Source organism: Drosophila santomea, chromosome X (assembly GCF_016746245.2).
Source record: "Drosophila santomea strain STO CAGO 1482 chromosome X, Prin_Dsan_1.1, whole genome shotgun sequence".
NCBI lineage: Eukaryota > Metazoa > Arthropoda > Insecta > Diptera > Drosophilidae > Drosophila > Drosophila santomea.
In genome coordinates this window covers 10,574,414-10,597,912 of record NC_053021.2, presented here as the reverse complement: position 1 = coordinate 10,597,912, position 23,499 = coordinate 10,574,414, and the positions used below count along the sequence as shown (strand labels likewise).

At 48.4% G+C, this 23,499-nt stretch overlaps 4 protein-coding genes across 6 annotated transcripts; 3 read left to right on the top strand and 1 right to left on the bottom strand.

Moving 5' to 3' along the window:
- The first annotated feature begins 212 nt into the window (after nt 1–212).
- Nucleotides 213–7,449, top strand: LOC120455708. 3 transcript variants are annotated; one of them, XM_039642121.2, is made up of 4 exons: nt 213–551; nt 6,276–6,354; nt 6,927–7,056; nt 7,124–7,449. In XM_039642121.2, the coding sequence occupies exons 2-4, from the start codon at nt 6,279–6,281 to the stop codon at nt 7,308–7,310; spliced, it is 393 nt and encodes a 130-aa protein (XP_039498055.1). In that variant the 5' UTR covers nt 213–551; nt 6,276–6,278; the 3' UTR covers nt 7,311–7,449. The 3 variants fall into 3 exon arrangements, with proteins under 3 accessions (XP_039498055.1, XP_039498054.1, XP_039498053.1); XM_039642120.2 differs by lacking the exon at nt 213–551 and adding an exon at nt 783–1,003; XM_039642119.2 differs by lacking the exon at nt 213–551 and adding an exon at nt 3,682–3,823.
- Nucleotides 7,450–7,535: 86 nt separating this feature from the next.
- On the bottom strand, nt 7,536–21,310 carry LOC120455706 (CAD protein). The gene is made up of 8 exons (XM_039642114.2): nt 21,043–21,310; nt 19,261–20,032; nt 15,927–19,184; nt 15,756–15,860; nt 10,987–11,126; nt 8,381–10,217; nt 7,928–8,311; nt 7,536–7,861 (listed from the first exon to the last, which is right to left on the bottom strand). Exons 2-8 carry the CDS (start codon nt 20,017–20,019, stop codon nt 7,652–7,654), a joined length of 6,693 nt encoding a protein of 2,230 aa, XP_039498048.1. The 5' UTR covers nt 20,020–20,032; nt 21,043–21,310; the 3' UTR covers nt 7,536–7,651.
- On the top strand, nt 11,876–15,551 carry LOC120455707. The gene is made up of 2 exons (XM_039642117.2): nt 11,876–12,522; nt 12,609–15,551. The coding sequence occupies exons 1-2, from the start codon at nt 11,906–11,908 to the stop codon at nt 15,259–15,261; spliced, it is 3,270 nt and encodes a 1,089-aa protein (XP_039498051.1). The 5' UTR covers nt 11,876–11,905; the 3' UTR covers nt 15,262–15,551.
- A 314-nt stretch (nt 21,311–21,624) lies between the features above and the next one.
- LOC120456419 (nuclear envelope integral membrane protein 1) lies at nt 21,625–23,490 on the top strand. Its single transcript, XM_039643251.2, has 2 exons — nt 21,625–22,510; nt 22,578–23,490. Exons 1-2 carry the CDS (start codon nt 21,776–21,778, stop codon nt 23,229–23,231), a joined length of 1,389 nt encoding a protein of 462 aa, XP_039499185.1. The 5' UTR covers nt 21,625–21,775; the 3' UTR covers nt 23,232–23,490.
- The last annotated feature ends 9 nt before the right edge of the window (nt 23,491–23,499 follow it).

The following is a 23,499-nucleotide window of genomic DNA, read 5'->3' as shown; positions in this document are numbered from 1 at the left end:
GAAAACAATTTTAAAATGTTTAAATGTTTAAATGTTGAAGTGAAGAAGCGAACAAACAAGGGCTGTAAATAATTCGCATCGCGTCGTGTTGTGAAAAATGTGAAGTGAAAAATCACTTGTAAATTGTTGTGTCATTAATTGCGCCAAGAGTGAAGACTGAAAGACTGAAACTGAAACTGAAAAAAAAAAAACAAGCAAAAAGTCGGCACAGTGCGCTGATTGTTGACTCAAATTAAAAGTGCGACAAATTCTCGCATTCATTTTCATTTTCCGTTTTCAGTTTTGTATTTGTTTATTTCGGTGTCGGTTTAATTTTGGTCGCCTGACAATCTCCGAATCGCCGTTAAAAAACGTACACAACAACAGGGCATTTAATTAAATAAATCGCAAACATCAGTCAACGGCCAGTTATTTCCAGCCGCCAAATCGGACATTATATCAGACATTCGGACATTATACTATATCCACACACTCCGAGAGATCCCATCTGGCGAGAGAACCCAGAACACAGAACACTGAACAGGAAACAATTGAAATCATCTGAGAAATCGGTATTTATGATGGGAATCGTGGCCGAAAGCTTTTTATACTTTATACACAAATTCTAGATCTATTTGGTGGTCTAATTTGACAAATCCCTAAGAACATCAACAGATTTATCAACAATATAATTAAACACATACATATATGTATAATAGTAGTTTAACTAACATAACAGAGACGCACTCAAGAATGTTTTCCTAAGATCCCACACATGAGATGGTCAAAAAAGTATCTGTTTTAAAACACATCAAATGAGTTGTTCTGATCAATTTGGAAGTGGAAAAACGTGGTTTTCTTGGAATTTCGCCACGTAAGAAGCCCTTTAACAATCGCCAACTGTTGGCTGGCCAAACAAATCGCTTTTCCCCATTAACAGCCAAATGCAGCTGTCAATTGGCAACAACGTGCTGGCAAATAGCTAATATTTTCCCAACTTAAAGTTGGTAAAGCAACAAGTGGGGTGAGCACAAGTACAAATAGCAGAAGTGTTTGATACATTTCATTTATATTTTTCCATTTCATCGCTGAAACGCAAATTCATGGGGCAACAACAAGCTGAAGAAGGGTTCATTTCTTAAGGCGAAAGTCGCACTGAAGGGCCGTAAACAAAACGCCTTATCTGGGCCAACATCGAACGGAGATAATGGCCAAGTGCCTGGCCAGTCTGGCACACTGATTGACTATTGACTATTATATACCCATACCCATACGCAGCTATACACACACTGTGTATATAGCCGACCGATCCGATCCGATCCGATCCAATGCGATCCTAGTCCAGAAGTGGGCCTGCGATTGCGATGTATTTATAGCAATTTGTTTGCCGCCCCTCGACGTCACTATCATTGGCTATTGTCATGATTTTTGGAAGTCTGACAACGTAGAGGGGAAACTTGGGGACTTTTGAGCGCACGCTTATGCCGAAACCACAAAGTCTGTAAATCAAGTACACTCGAACTCAGATCGCTAGAAAATATGTGCCCCACTTTAACTATGCTTTTTCTTCCAACATTAAAAAAAGTGTATAGGTGCAACTAAGTATGTGCCTAATTAAGTAGGTATGTAGTTATCGAATAAAATAAAGGTAAATAATACAACTAATAACACTGAAGTTTAAGTGTGGATTATAAAAATGACACACTCATAAATTACAATTATCGAAATTTAATTTGAAATAACAGCTAGTTTCTCTCAGTGCACTAATTACCGCGTGCCCCGCACCGGAGATGAGTTGACAGAATGTGAACAAGTTGTCCGCACTGCCCATCGATTGGAAAGTCCAAGATCACATGGCCCGTCTATGTTAATGTACTATATCTTCTGCAACGCTGCCTGGGTACTGGGAACTGGGAACTGGGAAAACCCCTGCTGGAGTGACACTGCAGTTCGGAGTAGAAATCCTTTGGATTCGTGATAAGCTGATAGCTGATGATTGCCTGACCTGATCAGCGATCAGAAATAGTTCGCAGAAATCTTATCTCTGAAGACTAACACGACAGTACTCATAACTTTATTTACTGAATATATATTCTTGCCAAACCAATAGTCGTTGTCATCGTCATTGCCATTTAATTGAAAACTAAATAGGTTGATAGGAAAATGTTGTTTTTAATGTTCTCGGTACTTATTGTGATCTAGAATAGTTACAGATATGGATTTCTTTTAAACTCTGTTCTTAATCTAATCGAATATCGATGATTCACCCACTGATGGGATGGAGGCAAAGCGGAAGAATCTTCCCATCCGGAACGGAAAATTCCGGAATAGAAGCCACTTTGGGATTGCCAATTTGCGGGAGAGAACAAAAAACAAAAAACAGTCCATCTGCGTCAATGCGAAAACACTTGTCGCCCACTTGTTAGCGAAGTGGGCGTGGCCGGAGCTGTGCTGACACACAAGCAATTGGGGGCGAAATAATACGAGCAATTTTTTAAAAATAAAACCGTATTTATGGGTACACTGTAACTTTAAATGTTATCTTAGCTGATCTAGGCATCATTTTTATTCGGGCAATAAATTCTTTAAAATTTAATATTTTTAGATTTATAATAGAAGAATAGTAGAAGAAGTACACAAGATGCTTTCAAAGAAGTCGTTTAGTTTCCTTATATTTACTAGCTACTCTACTATCTTGGCCGCTGCTGTGAGCGCCCTTACATGCGCTCGAGAGTACCTCAAATGCCTTTCCAATGCCTCCCGGTGGGGATCGTGTTCTATGCTGCTTATCAGCCATCTGGTATCGTCAAATCGATAAATCATGTTCCCAGGGGTTCGGCAATGGCGATGGAGATCTTCCCCCACCTTGATCTACTGTAACTAGCCGTTCTATTAGTAACTGACTTGATCGCTGGCATTGAGGCGCTGGCATCGCTTTCATTTGGCTACAATTTCAATTTCATGGCGCTCGTTACATTTTAATTAGATTTAAGATCATTTTCGTATCGTATCGTATTGTATCGTATAGAAAGTAGACCCAGCTCAACTTGACAGAGATTTCGTCCCGCGCTTCCGATCTCCTCCTGTTTAACCCCTAAAACAATCTAACCTTTTCTCAAATTATTATATATTTTTAAATATTTCCTTTTCTAGTATAAATACTACGTTTTTAAAATTGATTCCTTTCAGAGCAAATGGCTTTATTTACATTTTTGTAGACGATTTCGTGGAAGTGATAAAATAATAAATAATCAATTCATTTTAATTAATGGTAATTAAATCAAACACGCTTCGGCCAACAGTGCGTATGAGTGATGGACGTCTAAAGCGTTCGTGTGTGCATTTAGTTATGTTAATGTATATCATTGTTTCATCTACTTGGGTGTTAAGCAAATCAAGCTAAAGTACTTGAATGTGGAAACTCCAAATTGCTTAAAAGTTGTGCAACTTGTTGAGTTTTCCGTTGCACATCCCAGAATACTTGTAAATAGCTTCAGATTCTCCTGCTAGAATACTTTCAAATAACTTCAGATCCTACTGCTAATTCATAACTGAGACCATGCCCACTCACAATGGGCTCACTGGGCCCAGGCAAGGTGCTTGGCCAGTATAGGGTTAAGCCGCCTTTCTCGGCGTTCTCGCGACTGCGCAGTCGGCGTCGCTGCCGCCGCTTTTGGCGCAATCGAAAGTTACGTTTGGGCTTTACGTAGAGCGCATTAGTCGAACGCCGATTGTCGGCGGCATTAGTTCAGAGTTAAGTCCCAGAAACGAGCATAATACCCAATACCCAAATACGATTCAACTGCGATACATATAGTGCACCTTGGAGACACGGACATTGCAAGTGAGTGGATGGATGGTCCTTAGCGAATATCTGGAAAAGTGCGGCGAAATCGAGTGGATCGGATTGCGTTTTGCAGGAACGAACGATCAGTTGATAATCAAATGATTGGTGTGAATTTGAACGGCGGGTTCTGAATTCATTTTAATGTGCAAATTTAGATGATTGCCGAATTTTAATTTGAAAATCTCGCCGCAGTGCCATTTATAAGCCGTAATTTGTGCCATTAAATTGCAAATTGTTGCCACCACAAATGATTAAATTAATTAAATTATTAATGGCGCGGTGTCCAAACAACTACAGAAGATGCGACTCTACATATATCATATACTATAGTATATTAATTACATACTCTCGTAGAACGTTGTCTACACATGTACATATGTACATACATATGAAACTAGCTGAAAATCGTGATAGCATTTCTCCAGCGAATTTGCATGCAATCCCGCTTTCCACATCCCATTCCTTCCGGTTCATCCCACGATAAAACTATACATATATAATAATAACTAAAAATGAAGTGCCCACAATTGGTTAATTGTCATGACTTGCGAGAATAAAATGTTTCAAATGATAATAAGTGCAGCAGAGAAATGCGAAAGTTGCTTTGTTCTATGAGACTCTTACTTTCTTCTTAGTTTTGCGTACTTATTGCAGTTTTATTTGTTTTATGTTTTTAATGCAAAAAGCATATTCAGAAAAGGTTGTCTCAGCTTCAATTGAATAACCCCACAAATTATAAATGTTTTGTGGGTTGAACGAATAGAGTGAGCTTTTCTCTCGGTGTATCTTTTACACTTCCAGCTAGCTTTATATCGTTTAGTTTTCGATAGTTATTCGATTCGCATGCAAATCATGTGGGGGGCCTCTAGAAAACAAGCATTCTGTGCTAATCAGACGGGCCTTTGAATTCCAATCATGAACCCACATTTATTTCCCTTTTGGGCCCCCCAATCGCTGCTCCCAGAAGAAACCCCAAATAATAGGTGAGAGCTGGCGATATCCCCCATTGGACAGCTTCTAATGCCAGCGAATTGGTTTTTAGTGCTTATCTTATTTGAGATACTGTTCTAGACACGATTCTCCTTACACTTTTTCGGTGGATACAACAAACGCCTAATTGGCAAACGTGACAGATAAAATTCCGCTCTAATTTGGAAATATCACCGAGTTGCAGTCGGTGTTTTGTTCAGAAACAAGTAATATATTTACTTGGAAAATTTTAATTGGTTTTTGTGCCTATTATACATTTCACTTCCGCACTTGGCTTGATATAAATATTTTTTTTAAGGGGAAACTAGTTTTTAAATTTATTTCCAAAGTGTTTGCACAGCTTTTCAGTTCTGAATGGATGTCTTATCAACGTCCACAGTGAAACCTCGCCCACTTGCCATACACATAACCAAGCCAAGGAATGAAGAATATTTTTGTTGGGCAAATTGTAAGACTTGCCTACAAATATTTGGCCAATTTTAAGTTTGGATTTGTATTCACATATGATATCCATGTGCATATGTACATAGAGTTAAGGAAGTCTGGCTGTTTTGCCAGCAAGTTAGTGAGTTGTCACTCACAATTAAGTGAAGAACATCGCTTTCAAAGCAGCGCCGTCGAAAATTGTCTGTAAACAATAAAATCAAATTAATTATGGCCAAATAAATCACTGGCATCCGAACTCGGGGGCAGAATTATTGCCCTCCGCCGCTGATAAGCGACATGGCAGCGCATCGCTTACCAGAGCTTCTCCGGACAATTAATGAGTGCGCCGGCAGCGGCGGTAGCAGAGGCAGCGGCGGTAGCAGAGGCAGCGGCGGTAGCTGAGGCAGCGGCGGTAGCAGCGACTATTGGCCAACCAAAGTTCGATGCCGAAGCGGTGAAGTCGAGCGAGAAGTTGAGCTCTGTGCTTTTTCATCTGCCGCTGCGCATGCGCAATGCGTCTGTGGTTTCTGCAACTGGGGCAGTACAGTAGAAACTCCGAAAAACGCACTGATCAGAGCTTCAAATTTTGAAAATTTATGTTTCACAGTTTGAAATTTGGAAATTCAATACTTATACATAGGGTCTATATAAGACACAACATTTAATATAGGCGGTGAATCATATTACATTGCACAAAAGCTCTCTTTAATCAAGTTTTTATTTTGTTATCAATTCCAAAGCTGGGAGCATTTGTAAATGCTGAGCTCGTGCGCTATCGAAGCTCCACTGTAGTTCGATTAATTAGTGTTTGATCACTGCAGTTAGCTAACTGCATTTACACAGTTGTTTCACGGCCTCCTCTTGTTTTTACACAACTCTGTGTACCCAAAAAAAAAAAAAAATGATGATCATTTCGAATTTGAACTTTTGAAAGTAATAAGTTTACCGACACCTCTGCTGCAGTCTTATAAAATATCATTAAATATTTATGCATTAAATAAGACATCATTTTGAACTTTTGAATTCATTTCAGAACATGGACCTGAGAACAGAAATGGGCGGTTACATCCAGTCCGTGCCCAACACAAAGCGCTTCGTCGTGGAGGACTCCAGTGAGTGATGGCGAGGGGAACCCCCTTCCCGGGGGGGCTGCCTTCCGGTTTAGAAAGTCGAGGAAGTGCGTCGGCCTGCCAGCGGCAGTTAAATAAACCTGCTGCCCGCCGCTCCACGCATTTTAAATCGCCTCAGATCGGATTCCGATCAGATCGCCGTCAAGTTGAAGTTCACAGCACTCGGAGAAATAACTAGTACTTAGCTGCGAGGAAAATCTTAGAATTTTATTGAACAGTTTGTTTTTATATTAAGTAATGTTTAGCCTTTTATAATACTGGTACATCTCACATTCTTAAACTTTGTATCAATAGAGGGTCGCCTTTCCGAAACTCGTTAATATAATATTTATATTTAAGGCAGTTCAGTGCGGTGCAGTTAAAAGGCGAACTATTTATCCATGTTTATATATGTATATTTTTTAGAGTTCGCTTTAGCTTTACAGTTGACCTTGGGGCAATTTACATTTCACACCTGCCGAATTGGAGCGGCACGTCACCTCCAGTCACCTCCAATCAATCATCCACTCGCTCACTCACTCACTCACTCACTCACTTTCTCTCGGTTTTTGCAGTTACCAAGGTGACTTCCGATGGGGAGCCGCACGGCATGATGACCATGGTGGCCGGATTGTCCGGCCTTTTGGCGGCCATCATCATTCTGGCCGTCCTCGTGTCCATGGTGACCTGTCGCAAGCAGAAGAGGTAACACAGCATATGCCCTTATCATATTGCATTATATAAAATTGATACTGACCCTGCACTTTTAAAGCAACGCCAACCGGAAGAGTAATTCCTCCGCCAATGTGGTGGCCATGACCAGTGTGGCGCAGGATCAGCCCCAGTTGGCTGGGAACTTGAACGCAGCGTTCGCTGAGAGCACTCTGACCTTGGACAAGGTCAAGCAGGGCACGGAGGACCAGTGGCGACCCACATCCGTGGTGGTGGAGCGGTACTAGTGGCACCACCACCGCCAACCAGCAGCGCACGGGCACGTGATGTTTATTGTAAACGTTTGAGACTGACACTTAGCCTAAGGATTTCCATCACCATCTTTTATCTATGTATACCACATATGACACCTTTTTTTTTGCTTGTTAAAATATTCTACAAAATATATGTGCAAATATATGCTATTTTATAATATATATGTATAAAGAAATACCTAATTAAAAGAAACACAATTTAACCAAATGGATCAATATATTCGTATGCAGCTGCGTGCATGTGTAGTAAAAAAGATAGTATACAAAAAAATAGTAGAGACTCAAAGATTGCAGGTCCTCCATGGGGAGATCCTCTAGAGCGCCGTGTTGCGTCCACCAACGACCATGGCCAGCAATGCCATGCGGATGTACATGCCGTACTCCGCCTGCCGGAAGTAGGCGGCCCTCGGGTCCGAGTCGATGTCGCGGCTGATCTCGTCCAGACGCGGCAGTGGATGCAGCACAATCGAGCGCTTCTTGGCCAGCGTCATCAGCTCGGGCGTCAGCAGCAGATGGCCACAGCACTGTGAAAGTAAAGCAATCGGTATCAATATGCATCAAGTATAATGGAGGCAATGCGACCCTCTTACATTCTCGTAATCCGCCACGTTCTCGAACCGCTCGCGTTGAATGCGCGTCATGTAGATCACATCCGTGTCGGGCAGCACGTTTTTAAGGCCGCTGGCAAAGAACTGCTTGATGCCGCGCTGGTGGACAAACTGGACGACCTCGTTGGGCATCTGCAGGCTGGGCGGCGCCACATACTGCAGGGTCACATTGTACAGGGTCAGCAGGCGGGCCAGCGAGTGCACGGTGCGTCCGTTCTTCAGATCACCCACCATGGTGATGGTCAGCCCGTTCACCGTGCCGAACTCCTCGCGAATGGTGAAGATGTCCAGCAGCGCCTGCGTGGGATGCTCGCCGACGCCATCGCCGGCATTGATCAGCGGCTTGCGGGAGAAGGTTGCTGCGCGCTGTTGGAAATTTAGTGAAGATCATGAATCAAAAAAGGCAATTGGAAGACTACTTCGACTTATACACACCGCTACAGCACCGGGCGTGGGATGACGCAGCACCATGACGTCTGCGTAGCTGGCCATCACCTTGATGCTGTCCTCCAGGCTTTCGCCCTTCTTCACCGACGACGTGATCTGGTCCATGCTGATCACTCGGCCACCCAAACGCAGCATGGCAGCTGCAAAGCTGCACTGCGTCCGCGTGCTGACCTCGTAGAACACACTGGCCATAATCTTGCCGCGCAGCAGCTCGTCCACCGGACGATCCTTTGTCACCCGCAACTTGAGCAGTTGTGCCAGATTAAAGATGTCGTTGAGGTGCTCTTTGTTGAACATGTCGACGGCAAGGATGTGCTTGCCCACCAGCGAGTGGGCCACCGGATTTGGGCTGGAAGTGCGCTGCAAGTACTCCCGCAGCGTGGTGTTGCTGGCGGAATCCAGACGGACGCGTGGCGATGGCGATGTGGGGCGCAGGTAGTTGGCTCCATCCACAAAGTGCACCTTCGTCGATGTGCCATGTACGGCTGCACCGGCTGCACCGGCTGCTCCGCCGGTGGTAAGGAGGCGGGCAAAGGTGTCATTGGCATCGCTGTCGCTGGGCAGCAGATCCTGCGATGCCTCCGACGTGAGTTGCCCCTGCTTGGCACGCACGTTCTGGCCGAAGCCAGGCTGCACCAGCACTTGGCCATCGATGAAGGCAACCTCGCCGCGGAGAACGACGCGGTGGACGCGTCCCTTGACCTTGGTGCCCTCGAATGGCGTCCAGCCGGACTTGCTCTTCATCTCGCTGCCCGTTATGGTCCACTCCTCGTCCAGATCCACCTCCACATAGGTGTGCGCCTGTTCGGGCAGATTGAAGATGATTCTCGGATTGCGATGGAACTTCCTCTTGATGTCCTCCAGTGTCAAACGACCCTCGTGCACGGCCTGCAGGAGAAGCGGCAAAATGGTCTCCACGCCCGGAAATCCCGGCGGCGGACGCTCCGAACGTTTCTCGGCCAGCGTGTGTGGCGCATGATCGGTGGCAAACACATCGATGTAATCAATATTCTCCCACAATGCCTCCTGATCCTCCGGCGAGCAGAGCAATGGCCTTACCTCGGACATTCCGTGACCCAAACGCTCTACATCCTTCGTGCTGAGGAACAAGTGATGGGGGCACACCTCGCACGTCACCTTGATGCCCTTCTCCTTGGCGGCACGGATCAACTGGATCTCCTCCTTTCGCGCCACATGGCAGATATGAACGGAACGGTCCAGCAGATGGGACAGCATGATCACAGCCGCTGTGCTCTGCTTCTCCGCATGGCAAACGATGGGCGCCCGCTTGGGCCAGTGGGTGAGATGCCTCTGCCAGCTGGTCATGTCGCTCAGCTTCAGGGTACCGAAGGTGTCGTTCAGGTACATTTTCAGGCCACACGCCTGACTGGCCAGCTCGTTGACCTGCGCCCAGTTCCCATCCGAGGCGCCCACATACAGCGCATAGTCGCACCGTGCTCCCGCTTTGGCCAGCTCCTGGAACTGGTTGAACGTCTCTCTGTCCACGATCGAGGGATTCGTGTTGGGCATGGCGCACACGAGGGTCACTCCGCCGGCCAAGGCGGCGGCTGTTCCACTGGCAAAGTCCTCCTTGTGCGTGGCTCCCGGCTCCCGCAAATGCACATGCACATCGATGAAACCCGGCAGCTTCACAATCCTCCGCGAGGTCATGCAATCCGTGTGCGTCTTCATTGGCGGTTTGCCGCCGTTCATGCGCATCGATTCCACCAGCAGCTTGGTGCACTTCACATCGGTCACCAGCGGAATGGAGTAGTCCACGGCCAGGCGACGGGTGCGGTAGCCATGGGTCATGAACGAGGAGACCCTGGGATAATATGAGGAAAATCAATAATGTGGCTTAAAACTAATTCTCAATTTAAGAAAAAGATTCAAGAAGGTTGCCAAAGAATTGAGAGACTAGTTTACGTAAAAACGGACGGACAAACTGACATACGGACACAAGTAATGCTGATAATAGGTATACCTTATATAATTGGAAATTGCAAATTTCTGACAGGAATTTAAATAACATTAGCAAAGATAAAAGCTGAAAGTGGATCGTTTGAATATCAGTTTTACCCCACACAAACAGAAATTCTTGGTATTCAGTTCTAAGTACTTGCACACCAAGTGGGCTTTATATAAATAAATAAATAACATTTAAGATGTCTGAGTCCGATAAGAAATGGAAGTAAGCCAAGCCCTTTTACAACTTAAAATACTATTCGCCAAATTATTATTATTTTTTTTTTGGGCACAGCAAACTGTTCAAGGCCTGACAATGAAGTGACTAATGACTAATATTGGTGTGAGTACTGAATTATTAATAGCACTGAAAATAGAATTTGTATCTAAGTAGGTTAGCTTTATATATGTTCGCCATGGAATAGACAAAATAAAGCCAACAAAGAACTCTGTTATATAACAGTCATTGGTAAATGCAATTAGAATGCAAATATAAGTGCACTTGCACTTGCACTTCCCGCTCAAGTTCTATGGATCACCAACTTAGTGGTATGTAATCTATAACGATCCAGTGCCTTAACTTATCGATTGGTCACCACCGCGTAGTAGCGTAGTAGCGTAGTACTCACCGCCTGGCGCCTCCGCCGCTCATCGGGAGGTTGATGACCAGGTCGAACTGCTTGTTGGCCAGGAACTCGGCCAGGTGCCTCAGCTCCCCGTTGATGTCGTCGGGTGTCGTCTTGTCGAATGTCCACTGCACGGATTCCACCTGCAATGGCAAAAGCATGCATGCATATATACACTCGTACCTATGTATATAATATATATTTATATAGTAAGGAGTAGAATGCGATCGACCATTACCAAGGCCACATGTCATCGTCATCGTCATCCGCGCCATTAACTCCACTTTCCATCAATTGTTTGCCCAGAGTACACTATACAGATATCACTATTTATGGATCTTTCATGTCTACATCGAAAACAATAGAGCAACAGGCCATATCGATGGCACAGTGGTGCCATCTTGATCTTGGTATGAACACTGAGGAAAAGATAACGCAGAGCGTCTTGTAAAAAACTTAAAAGCAAACTAAGTGAGTTTGGCACTTTAAAAATGTATCGATTCCATTGTGCAACGTAGTTGTTATACAAAATATACAATATATAAGATTTAAACAGGTGATATAGCTTTTTTCATCATCCGAAATATGATTGCTACTGTAAGAGAAGTAACAATTTCATATCACTTTTTGATGTAATACTTCCTTGTAAGGCTATCTTATTTGGGCAACTCCTTGAGTTTTCATAAGTTTTTGAAGCACAGTGAAGTGGAAATCAATTCCGTTTTCGTTGGAGCACCAGGAACTGGCTGATAATGGATAATTGGGCCGGAGGAGGTGGTGGCCGGAAGAGTCACCCAGCTCTTATCTTTCCGATTGCCAGTGTCATTACTAGATCGCAGATTGGTAATTGGTGAACTCCGATCGCAGATTGCACATTTTATCAGGCGGAATTCAGTCACAATTTAGCGATCGGTCGTCGAGTATGGGCTGCTCCTGGTCGCGATCCGAGGAGGTGGATTCCAGTGCCACGCCCAATGCCCTGCAGGCGGGCATTCCCGCCCAGCGTCTCCAGCGGAGGCGTCGCCAGGAGGAGAAGCATCACCGCCAGCTGCAGAAGCTGCAAAAGCGCAACGCGCGAAAACGTCGCCGGAAGAGGGGCGCAGGATCCGGTTCCGCCGTTTCCGGAGGTCCTATTTCCGGTCGGAGTGGATCGATTAACAGGCGAAACATCAGCGCAAAAACCCATCCCGATCTTGCCCTGCAACTGCGTCTCCTCGGCGGCAGCAATGGTAGCACGGCCACCGAGTGTGTCAGTGCTCTCTATGCCAGGACATTGGAGCAGCAGCGCGAGGAGTTCCAGCGAACCGTGGAGCAGAGGACACTGCACCAGTTGGACCGCGAGTTGCACACCTTTCTGCTGAACCAATTGCTCCTGGGTGTCCAGTTCTTTGGGCACTTCGAGGCCGAGATGGCCGTGATCGATGCCCAAATCGCGGCCAGGCGGCGCAACTGCTCCGCCGAGAAGCTGGCCGAGCACAGCCTGCTCCAGAGTAGCGCCATCGATTCGGCTGTCGCCAGGAATTTGCTCTTCAAGCCGCCGTGAGTCCTTGCACATCCTACACATTTACATTTTTATCTTGATATTTTCCGTACATATGTACACTTATATCTATGTCCCGTTCCAGGTCTTCGAAGACAACGCCAAAGCTGCTGCAGAAACCCGTGACCTATGTGGTCTTTGAGAACGTGGACGTGGCGCGACCTCATGATGCCAACTACGACACCGTGGCATCACTGTGCAAGGTGCTCCTGGAGACGGACTACTACCGGACAACGCCCTGCCCCTCCGAGCTGGTCAGCTTGATGGAGATGACCCGGTGGATGGGCTATGTGCGCCTCAAGCTGCGCGACCAATTGCCGCATCCGCAGGCGGGCACGAGCAGTAGCTCCAGCTCACCCTTGCCGGCGAGCAGCGATGAGGAGTGCATCTACACGGATGTGGGATCCTCACCATCGTCGGGCTACAGTTCGGGCGACTACGATTATGTCTACTTGGCCAGGTTGAATACTCCGCGTCCGCTGGAGGAGCTGCGATTTGGGCGGGAGTTCAATTTTCGGAGGAATGTCCTGCCGGAGAGTTGCATTCGCCGTTTGGCCAACTGTTTGCCACCTTGGATGGAGCAAACCGACGACGAGGAGTCATCCTCCTCCGCCGCATCCAGCGGTGACGAGGACGAAAAGGATCAGACGAGTATCGACAATCGCAGATATCCACCGGCTGGCTATGAAACGGTGGAGGTGCTTCGCCAGTGTCATGTGGAGCAACTGCAGCAGTGCTACCTCAGTTCGCAGCAGTTCATGTTGTACTTTGGTGAGGTGCTCCGTCATCACTTGGCCAACCAATTGGGCATCAGTCAGTCTCAGCTGGCCACTTGCTCGTATCGCGGCTGTAGTGTTTATACCGCTCGCGAGGAGCTGGTGCCCGCCATCCATGTGCCCAACTCCTGGCCGGATTGCGCCTTCGAGTTCTGGCTGAGGGCACGTCCCCGATTGACCAACATCCATACTGCCGAGCAGTTCCAATGGCCGACGGAGCAGATGAAGAAACGCATCCGATCCATGGGCTTTCATGTCGTGCCAGTGGGCTATGCGCCAAAGCGCTCGAGAAATCCATTCAGGGAACTGGAGTGGCGCATTGTCTTTCCCCAGGCGGAGCAGTTTCTTGAGCGGCACTGCCTGACGCCCATGCAGCTGAAGGTGTTCCAACTGATGAAGCTGCTGGTCAAGACCTTTGTAGACGAATCCTCATCCTCATCATCATCCTCATCGTTATCCAGTGACCAATCCCCGGGAGCTTTGCTCGAGCAGCTGAGAGCCCATATGTTTTGGCAGTGCGAGCAGCACAGCAATGACTGGCCAGAGGAGTTTCTGGGCGAGCGATTGGTTCGGTTCATCCGCTCCTTCGACGCCTGTTTGGCCAAGAAGCACCTGAGCGACTACTTCATCGAGCGGCGGAATCTCTTCGAGCACGTCCCAGAGGACACGCTGATGAAGCTGCGCAGCATAATGGCCGGCATTGCGGAGCAACCACTGCTGCATGTCATCCAGGCACTGAGGAATCTTCAGCACGCGCCGGAATTCTACCCGCAACTGGAGTACAAGCGACTGTTGGCGAATCTCTTTAGCCAGGATTACCTGGAGCTGCACGGACGGGGCAAGTTCTCGCGTCCCCGTCAGGGATTTCCCGCTCTCGAGAACCGTGATGAAAACAACGCAGCAGGGCAGCAGGTGGAGGAGAAAAAAGCCGAAAGAGGGGAGATCACCGATGCCAAGGGGCTCTTGGGATTGGCTCAGCACCAGGAGCGGTCGAGAGGAAAGCTGCGCAGGAAGACACAGCTCCTAAGGGCCACGACTCAGCAACGGCAGATCTCGCAGACGGAACAAAGGCGCTGCTCGCTGGACTCCCTGGATCGCCAACTGCTACTGGCACGCTCGAATCCGGAGAGTTCCAGGAGCCAGGAAGCGGCGAAGCCTCAACTGAACAACGGCTTGGAGATCCTGCGAAGGAGCAATCTGGTCGAGCTACTGCTGGATCATTCGCTGGCCATGTTGGCTTGTGCCACCCGATTTGGCAACCGTACCCATGCACAGCTTTATCTGGAGCAGGGCCAGAGATTGTGCCGCCTCTATCAGCACCTCGGTTGCTCCCAGCAGGCACAGCACTTCGTCCACGAACTACAGAGCGCAGCCAGCGATATGGAACGTATGTGTGAATCGCATATACCAACCGTAGCCGGCGGAAGTCCCACAGCGGAGGATGTATCTCCGCCAGCGCCAAGGAAATCCATCAAGTTCCAGGAGCATGTCGTGCAAATACACTCTCCAGATCCCCTGGCCATGCCCAAGCGTATGCCCCATCTGGAAAACCACCAGCTCAATGGCATTCTAAGAGCTCACCACCAGGAGGAGGAGACGAACGCCATTGAGCCCCTTCCGGAGGAGAACATCAAGAGCGCATTGCTGCGGGAAATAGAAAGTCGCATTGAAGGGAAACCCACAGCACAAAGAGACAGAGAACCAATGGGTCCCCCAAAAGTGGATAACCTAGAGCCAAAAACGGAAGAGGAATCAAAATCGGAGGAAACAACCAAGAAGGAATCACTCCTCTCGCTAAACGGAATCCGGCAGAGACTTCCCATCGACAGGGATAAGTTGCAAGTGCTGAGCAGCAAAACGGAGCAACTGGTCCTTAAAGTAACCCCTTCCGAGGCCAAGCGGGAGGAGCTCAAGGAGATCCTCAAGCGCAACACACAGAAGCTCAAGGGCGCTTTCAACTAGAGACAATAAAGATAAAGATACTACCATATAGTAGCCAAAATGCTTAATCCCCCAGGTGATTACTGATATATTGATATATTGATACCAGATAAACCAGTTGTGATAAGGGCGATAGGAAGATAGAGATAGGGATAGAAATATGTATAGATAGAGAGTTATGGGCCATAAAGAACTGTGGGCCGTATATATAATCTTGACATCGATGTAATTTCTCTATGACAATACTGTTGTTGCATTTGTAAACCAAAGTCACAGTTATGGAAAATAAATAATGCAAAATAAACATGAAAGCCATTCAATGTGTAAAATAAGTCATTGGAAAACAGGTGATCGGAAAATAAATAGAGGGAAATGAGTATTAGAGCTACTCGACGTTGTTGACTCACATCTCCAATGCACTTTGAAAAAAGCACACAATAATACACAATAAGGACACAATGATCATGCAATCAATTAAGACTTAAATGATTATTCTACTATCTGTTTGTACTCACATCAACTCCGTGTTCGGCATAAAAGTCGCCAGTGCCCATGGAAGCGTATAGCTTGTAGCCCATCTTGGCCAGATCTCGAATAGAAGGCAGCAGCTCCATTTTGTGCTGCAGAGGAATGGAGTAACCAATACATCAATATACTAGAGATTGGGAATTCTGTGCACCACAAACCTTGAAACTGCCAATGGAGAGGAGCACGGCGTTCTTGGGTATCTGGAAGCCGGTGGACATCATGGCCTTGAGATACGCCTCATAGCGATTATCCCCGAAGCAGGCCACCTCGCCGGTGGAGGCCATCTCGACGCCCAGCTGGACATCTGCGCCCGCGAGTCGGGAGAAACTGAACTGTGGCACCTTGACGCCCACCTTGCCGACGCCATGGAGCACGTCCAGCGGTTCCACATCGAGTCCCACAATGGCCCGCGTCGCCGTGGCCACAAAGTCATGGTCCAGCGTCTTGGAGACGAAGGGGAAGGATCGTGACACCCGGACATTGCATTCGATAACCTTCAGCTCGTTGTTCTTGGCAATCAGCTGCATGTTGAAGGGGCCGGTGACATCCAGTACGCTGGCCAGATCGCAAGTGATCCGCTTGATGGCCTCCAAGGTCTCCGCATTCAGATCCTGCGGTGGGGTGACCAGCGTGGCATCACCAGAATGCACACCGGCATTCTCCACGTGCTCCGAAACAGCCATGCACAGGATGCGTCCATCGGCGGCGACTGCATCCACATCGATCTCCTTGGCCTCGGTGAGGAACTTGGAGATGACAACCGGATGCTCGCGGCTCACCTCCGATGCGGCGTTCAGGTACGTCTCCAGATCCTGATTGGAATAGGCCACATTCATGGCCGCGCCGGAGAGCACATAGGATGGCCTAACCAGACAGGGATAGCCAACCTCCTCGCAAAATTCGATGGCCGACTGCAGGTTGGTCAGCTCCTTCCAGCGCGGCTGCAGAATGCCCTTCCTGTCCAGCATGCGCGAGAACTTGAATCGATTTTCGGCACAATCGATGGACTCCGGCGAGGTGCCCAACACCTTGGCCTGCTGGCGATGCAGATCCATGGCTATGTTGTTGGGCAGCTGGCCGCCCATGGACAGAATGATGCCCTCGCTATTCTCCATCTCGTAGATGTCCATGACCACCTCGAAGCTAATCTCCTCGAAGTACAAGCGATCGCACATATCGTAGTCGGTGGACACCGTTTCCGGGTTGTAATTAATCATGATGGTGGGTCGCTGGAGCTTCCTCAGTTCGCGCAGACAGCCCACGGCACACCAATCGAACTCCACGGAGGAGCCGATTCGGTAGACGCCCGAGCCCACCACAATGGTGTGCCCGCCGGGGAAGTCCACATCGTGCTCGCTTCCGTTATACGTGTTGTACAGATAGTTGGTACTGGCGGGCCATTCGCCGGCCACCGTGTCGATCTGCTTGACATGCGGACGGATGCCAAACTCCTGCCGCTGGTGGCGAACAGCGAGCTCCGTGCTCTTGATGGCCTTGGCTATCTGCTTGTCCGAAAAACCAAAACGCTTGGCCTTCAGCAGCAGTGGGGCATCGAGTCGACTGCCAGCCTTGGTGAGTTCGAACTGAAGATCGATGATCCTCTTCAGTTTGTCGAGGAACCAGCAATCGATATTGGTTAGTTGATGCAGTTCAGAGATCATCATGCCCAACTTCAGAGCAGCGGCGATGACGAAGGGACGACGATCAGTCGGCTCCGAAAGCTGCTCGACCAGCTGCGTCCGACCGGCGTCAAGTGGCACCACATCCGGATCAAAGCCAAGCACATCGCTGTCCACCATGCGCAAGGCTTTCTGAAACGCTTCCTCGAAGTTGCGGCCGATGGCCATCACCTCACCGACGCTTTTCATGGAGCTGCCAATGTGCTTGCTAACTCGCACGAATTTCGCCAGATCCCAACGTGGAATCTTGACCACACAGTAATCCAGGGATGGCTCAAAGCAGGCCGTCGTATTGCCCGTCACCGAGTTCTTGATATCTGGCAGGGGCATTCCCAAAGCCAACTTGGCGGCCACATAGGCCAGAGGATAACCGGTGGCCTTGCTGGCCAACGCGGAGCTGCGCGACAGTCGGGCATTCACCTCGATGATGTAGTACTGCTCCGAATGGGGACACAAGGCGTACTGGATGTTGCACTCGCCAACGACGCCAAAGTGACGGATCACCTTCAGGGCGGTGCTCCGAAGCATTTGGTACTCGCGATCCGAGAGGGTCTGCGACGGGGCCACCACTATACTCTCGCCCGTGTGAATGCCCAGGGGATCGAAGTTCTCCATGTTGCAAACGGTAATGCAGTTGTCGTAGGCATCGCGCACCACCTCGTACTCTACCTCCTTCCATCCCTTCAGGGATTTGTCCACAATTAGCTGACTCGAGTGGGCCAGTGCCTGTTGCGCGAGGCTCTGCAGCTCCTGCTCATTATTGGCGAATCCGGAACCCAGTCCGCCGAGGGAGAAGGCAGCACGGGCCATCACCGGATAACCCAAGCGACTGGCCGCATCAAGTGCCTCCGCAACGGAGTATACTGCCTCAGATGGCGCCACCTGCTCGCCAATCTCGTTCACCCGCTCGGCAAAGAGCTTCCGGTCCTCCGTCTCGATGATCGACTGGATGGGTGTGCCCAGAATGCGGACATTGTACTTGGAGAACACTCCGGCTCGCTCCAGTTCCACGCCACAATTGAGGGCGGTTTGGCCGCCGAAGGTGAGGAGTACTCCGTTCGGACGCTCCGACTTGATCACCTGCTCCACATAGTGTGGTGTCAAGGGCAGGAAGTAGCACTTGTCGGCCATTCCCTTGGAGGTCTGTACGGTGGCTATGTTCGGATTGATGAGCACGGTCTGAATGTTTGATTCCCTCATCGCTTTGATGGCCTGCGAGCCGGAGTAGTCAAACTCGCCAGCCTGACCAATGGACAGTCCACCGGATCCCAGAATAAGGACTTTGCGCGGCTTCACCGGAGCCGGATCTTTGGCAATCCTCGTCGGACGCAATCGCTGCTCGATCAGCTGCGGGATGGTCAGGTCCTTCTGTTTAATGCTCTCCAGAAAGACATCAAATAGGAACTCCGTGTCCTGCGGTCCAGCATGATGCTCCGGATGGAACTGAACCGAAAAGTAGGGCTTGCTGGCATGGACAATGCCCTCGTTGGTGCCATCGTTGGCATTCACAAACAGCTCCGACCAGCCATCGGGCAACTGCTCCAAATCGACCGCGTATCCGTGATTCTGGGACGTCATCAGGCAGCGTCCAGTTGCTCGGTGCAAGCAGGGCAGATTGTGGCCTCGATTGCCGTACTTCATCTTGTACGTGGAGCAGCCGATGGCCTTCGCCAGCAGTTGGTGACCCAGGCAGATGCCAAAGACGGGCTTTTGACCCTCCTCAATCACTTTTCGCACCTGGGAGCAAAAGATTAGGTAAAAATTAGTTCTTTAGCATTATATTCTACTCAAATGAACCCACTAAGACACCCACCTGTTGGACGATCTGGTCGCAGCTTTCCGGATTGCCAGGTCCGTTGGACAGGAAGAGGGCGTCAAACTGCTCATCCTCGAGACGAGCGCTCCAGGGGAGCAAGGTCACCGAAGCGCCACGTTGCAGCAAGCAGCGCAGCTGGTTGAGCTTCAGTCCGCAGTCCAGAATGGCGATCCGGGGTCCCTTGCCATTGGGATCCCCGTACACATGTCGCTCCTTAACGCTGCACTCCTGGGCCAAATTCCTGACGTTCGGATCCTCGAAACTGGACTTAGGCAGTCCCTCGACCGGCGGTTTCTCGTAGACAATCTTGCCCAACATGCTTCCCTGCTCCCTCAGCTTTTTGGTCAGGGCTCTGGTATCGATGTCTTTAATACCGGGAACCTTGTGCTGCTGCAGCCATTGGGGCAGGGTCTTCCATTTGCGCCAGTGCGATGCCTCATCATCCACCTCGCCCACCACCAAGGCGGTGGCCTGGACAACGCCCTTCATCCACTCAAAGTGCAGCGGCAGTCCGTGCTCGTCCTCATCCGGAGCCGGCACCCCATAGTTACCGATCAGTGGGTACGTGAGCACCAGGATCTGACCACTGTACGATCGATCCGTAAGCGCCTCCGTGTAGCCGACCATGCCAGTTTGGAAGACCACCTCGCCACCAACACCCACTTTGGATTCTTCGTCCGAGGGAACGTAGCCAAAGGAGTAGCCGGGCAACACAGTGCCATCCTCCAGTGCGAGGTAACAGTTCGCAGATTCCATATTGGACGAGTTGCTGGGTAGGATTGGAAACCATAGGGTATTCTTTAGTACCTTTCATTCGAAACCCGTCTTAAATAAACGAGCAAAGTTAATTAATTAAGAGATAATATCTCTTCGAAGGAAAGAAGACAACAATTTTGAGGCGAAAATCTGATAACAATTCTCGACGACTTTGGGAACTTTAATTAATAAGTTATATGATACATGTGTATGGTGTGTGTGCATAGCCTTTATTTAAAATATGGCAATTGTAATGCTTAAAAAGCACATTGTTCCAAATATTTATGAATTAAATATTACATGTCATGCTATGTTTAATTTATAATAATATATATTGTACATATACTTATTAAATAAATTATCTTTTAAGGATATTTCTGCACTCCCAAATAAAATATTTTAATTTACTTAACTATAGAAGCTAAGAGTATCTTTATCACAGGTACCAAAACATATTTATTTTTACCTAAATACACATATATATATAATTTTTGACTTTACAATTGCAGGGTACCAAAATACGTTATACGCCGACAAAGCAACATGTGTTCCTCAACACACACGCACACGCACCAGTTTGCCGGCGCAAATCATTATAGTAAGAATCCAATAAGAAGCCGCTATAGTTAAAAGTATGCATGTATTTGCCCGTCTGGCAACATGTTGCGCGGGGCACAATATGTTTCTGATTGGGAATGGACACTGCTTATCAAGCAACTCAATTTGTTGTTGTCATTTGTTATTGTCATTCACGGTTTGTTTACACGACGACTAACGGCGGAGATAAAAGAGGAAGTGCGAGTGTGTGTGTGCGTAAGCACGTGTGAGAAGTTTGGCTCCAATTGGAAACCGGTTCGGTCAGCAAATGAGAATAACAATAACATTGACTTTGACTTACGCTTTGGCTTTGGGCAGGGAATTGTGGAAAAACCAACTGAGAATTTCTAAACTACGCGATGCATTTATATCGACATTAAATGATCCTTTTCCCTTCTGCACACATTACAATTACAACACACTTACGATTCCGATGCCGTATACTTTCAAGCAAAGCTCTCTCTTTGCTGCACTTGTAGTTGTGAACACGTTTTAGTTTTGACTCAAATGCGATTTGCTATTTGATTTGTTTACTTTGCGACACCGCTTTTAGAGCTAGGCAACTTCGCACTCCTCCGATATGTTTGAGTTAAGCATTTAACTGTGTTTGCTTGCAAATTGGCTCCAATTAACGTCTGGCAAATCAAAGTCGCACAACTGAATTCACCGCCTTATTAAATCGGAATCTGCATGCATCATGTGCTAAAAAATGCCACAGCGAGAGCTCAGCTCAGCGGAGGGGAACTTTGCTGAATATAATATTGAAGGTTGGGAACTTAGCTGGAAATGCTGAAACTTGATAAATTAACTTATTACGTATTAATAATAATTTTAGAACTCTGCATTAAAAGGGTTTCTTGCAGGGCTATTAAAAAACAGCTGTTATTCTCATTCCCCAACTTAACATAAATAATCAAAAATGAAATGGTATGTTACAAATTTGAAGTCACAACCGCCCCGATAACCACACACTATCGATACATTTTCTATACGTGATTTGTAGCTGTAGCCAGGACATAAACCACAGCCGGCGTTACTTTCTCATGCGATTGCTCAAAACAGAGTAAACATAAACAAATCATCAATTAAAAGACGAGCGCATAGCGAAAACAACAGACTGAGGCCAGCGATAAGAGACTCCCCTTTGCGACCATTCAAAATGCAGTGGGCAGGGCTCATTCTGCTGACTGTGGCAGTGATTTCCACAGCGGGGACTTCTCGGCATCCAGCGGCTTCCTCGGATACAGCGTTCCTCACGCCGGGCACCTACATAAATGTGACGGAGAACGTCTACGGATCAAATACCCTGCGCACGTACTGCTATCCGGGCAAGCGGCTTTCGGTGGTGAGTCTCTTCGAGACGATGGAGTTCATCCTGGCCATTGGGAGCGACGATTATGCCCAGTACGGCGGCAGGACGCCGGAGGAGGTGCTGCAGCACTACGAGGAGCAGCAATCGCTGTTCAGCATCAGCCTGTTCGCCCAAAAGCGCCAGCGCCTGCAGCTCTCACCCTTCGAGCAGCAGTGCATCGGCATTTCCTCCCGCCAGCCGTACACCGTCATCCTGAACACCATACCGCTAGATCTGTGGCGTTTCGCACTCTTCTCCGCTGGCATGCTGACCTTCTGGAGCGCCCGGCGCCTGGCCAAGAACAGTGTGTTCTACTATCTGGCCGGCATTGTCATTGGCATCTGCGCCTCCCTGCTGGTGGTCATCTATCTGGCCGCCAAACTCTTTCCGCGCCGTCCCATGATGTATGGCGTGCTAATAGGCGGCTGGACCATTGGATTCTATGTGCTCAAGCAGCTGGCGGACAATTTGCGGCTGATCCTGCTTACCTACCGCGACCAATTGGTGTGGTATCTGGTGGTCACCGGACTGATCTCTTTCCTGGTGCGTACCCACATGATAATCGAACCCTGTTGATCATCTAACCCACTAAACCTCCATTATATTTCAGGTGTGCTATCGCATTGGGCCGCCCAAGAATCCTCGCTCGCAAAACATCATCATGTGGGTGCTGCAGGCCATGGGCGCTGTCCTGGTTTACTTCAGCAGCTGGCACACCAGCGCCCTGGTCTTCCTCATGGTGCTGGTCTTTGTTGCCCACTACTTTCCCAGGTCGTGGGCGCGCCAGGCGAAGATCATGTACCGCCGCCGCTTTCCGCCAAAAAGGCGACTGCTCACCCAGGAGGAGTATCAACTGCAGACGGCCATCGAGACCTCAAAATCGCTGACGGACCTGCGCAAGTTCGTCAACAGTCCGGAGTGCAAGCAGTGGGCGGTGATGAGCAACCTGCGCAATCCCATGCGCTTCGCCTCGTTCGCCAATGGGGCACCGCATCTGGACGACGAGGAGATCGAGGATTACTCGCGCACCATCGAGGAGTCCATGGAGGCGGCATCCGAGGAGGATGCCGAGGAGTTCCTGCAGTGCAGCATGTACTATCGCCCGTCGGCCGGTCGTTTGGTCAATCGCTCGCGTCACCGCGTCAACATACCGCTGCCCAGCTCGCAGTTCCGTCATCGCCTCGCCGCCCGCGATTCGGAGCCCGATGATAACGAGGAGGATTACTTGGAGCAGGAGGCGGGATATCGGCAGGAGGTGCAGTAGCTGCCGAGCAGCTAAACCAAAAAGAGAATAACTCATTAGGCTAAGTTCAGACCATCGCAGTGTGTATGTCGTCTTCAACTTCCCACCACGTGCTTAAAAGTGTCATTCTGTAACATTTGGACTTTTTGTGTGTTCTTAAGTTTTTTCCCCTTTTCTTATATTTATTATTTGTATACACATTTTCGACTTTCGACTGAGTTGTAACTTGTACTTATTTTGTCATGACTGCCTAGGAATAAATCGGAAATCATACATTCTACATGATGGC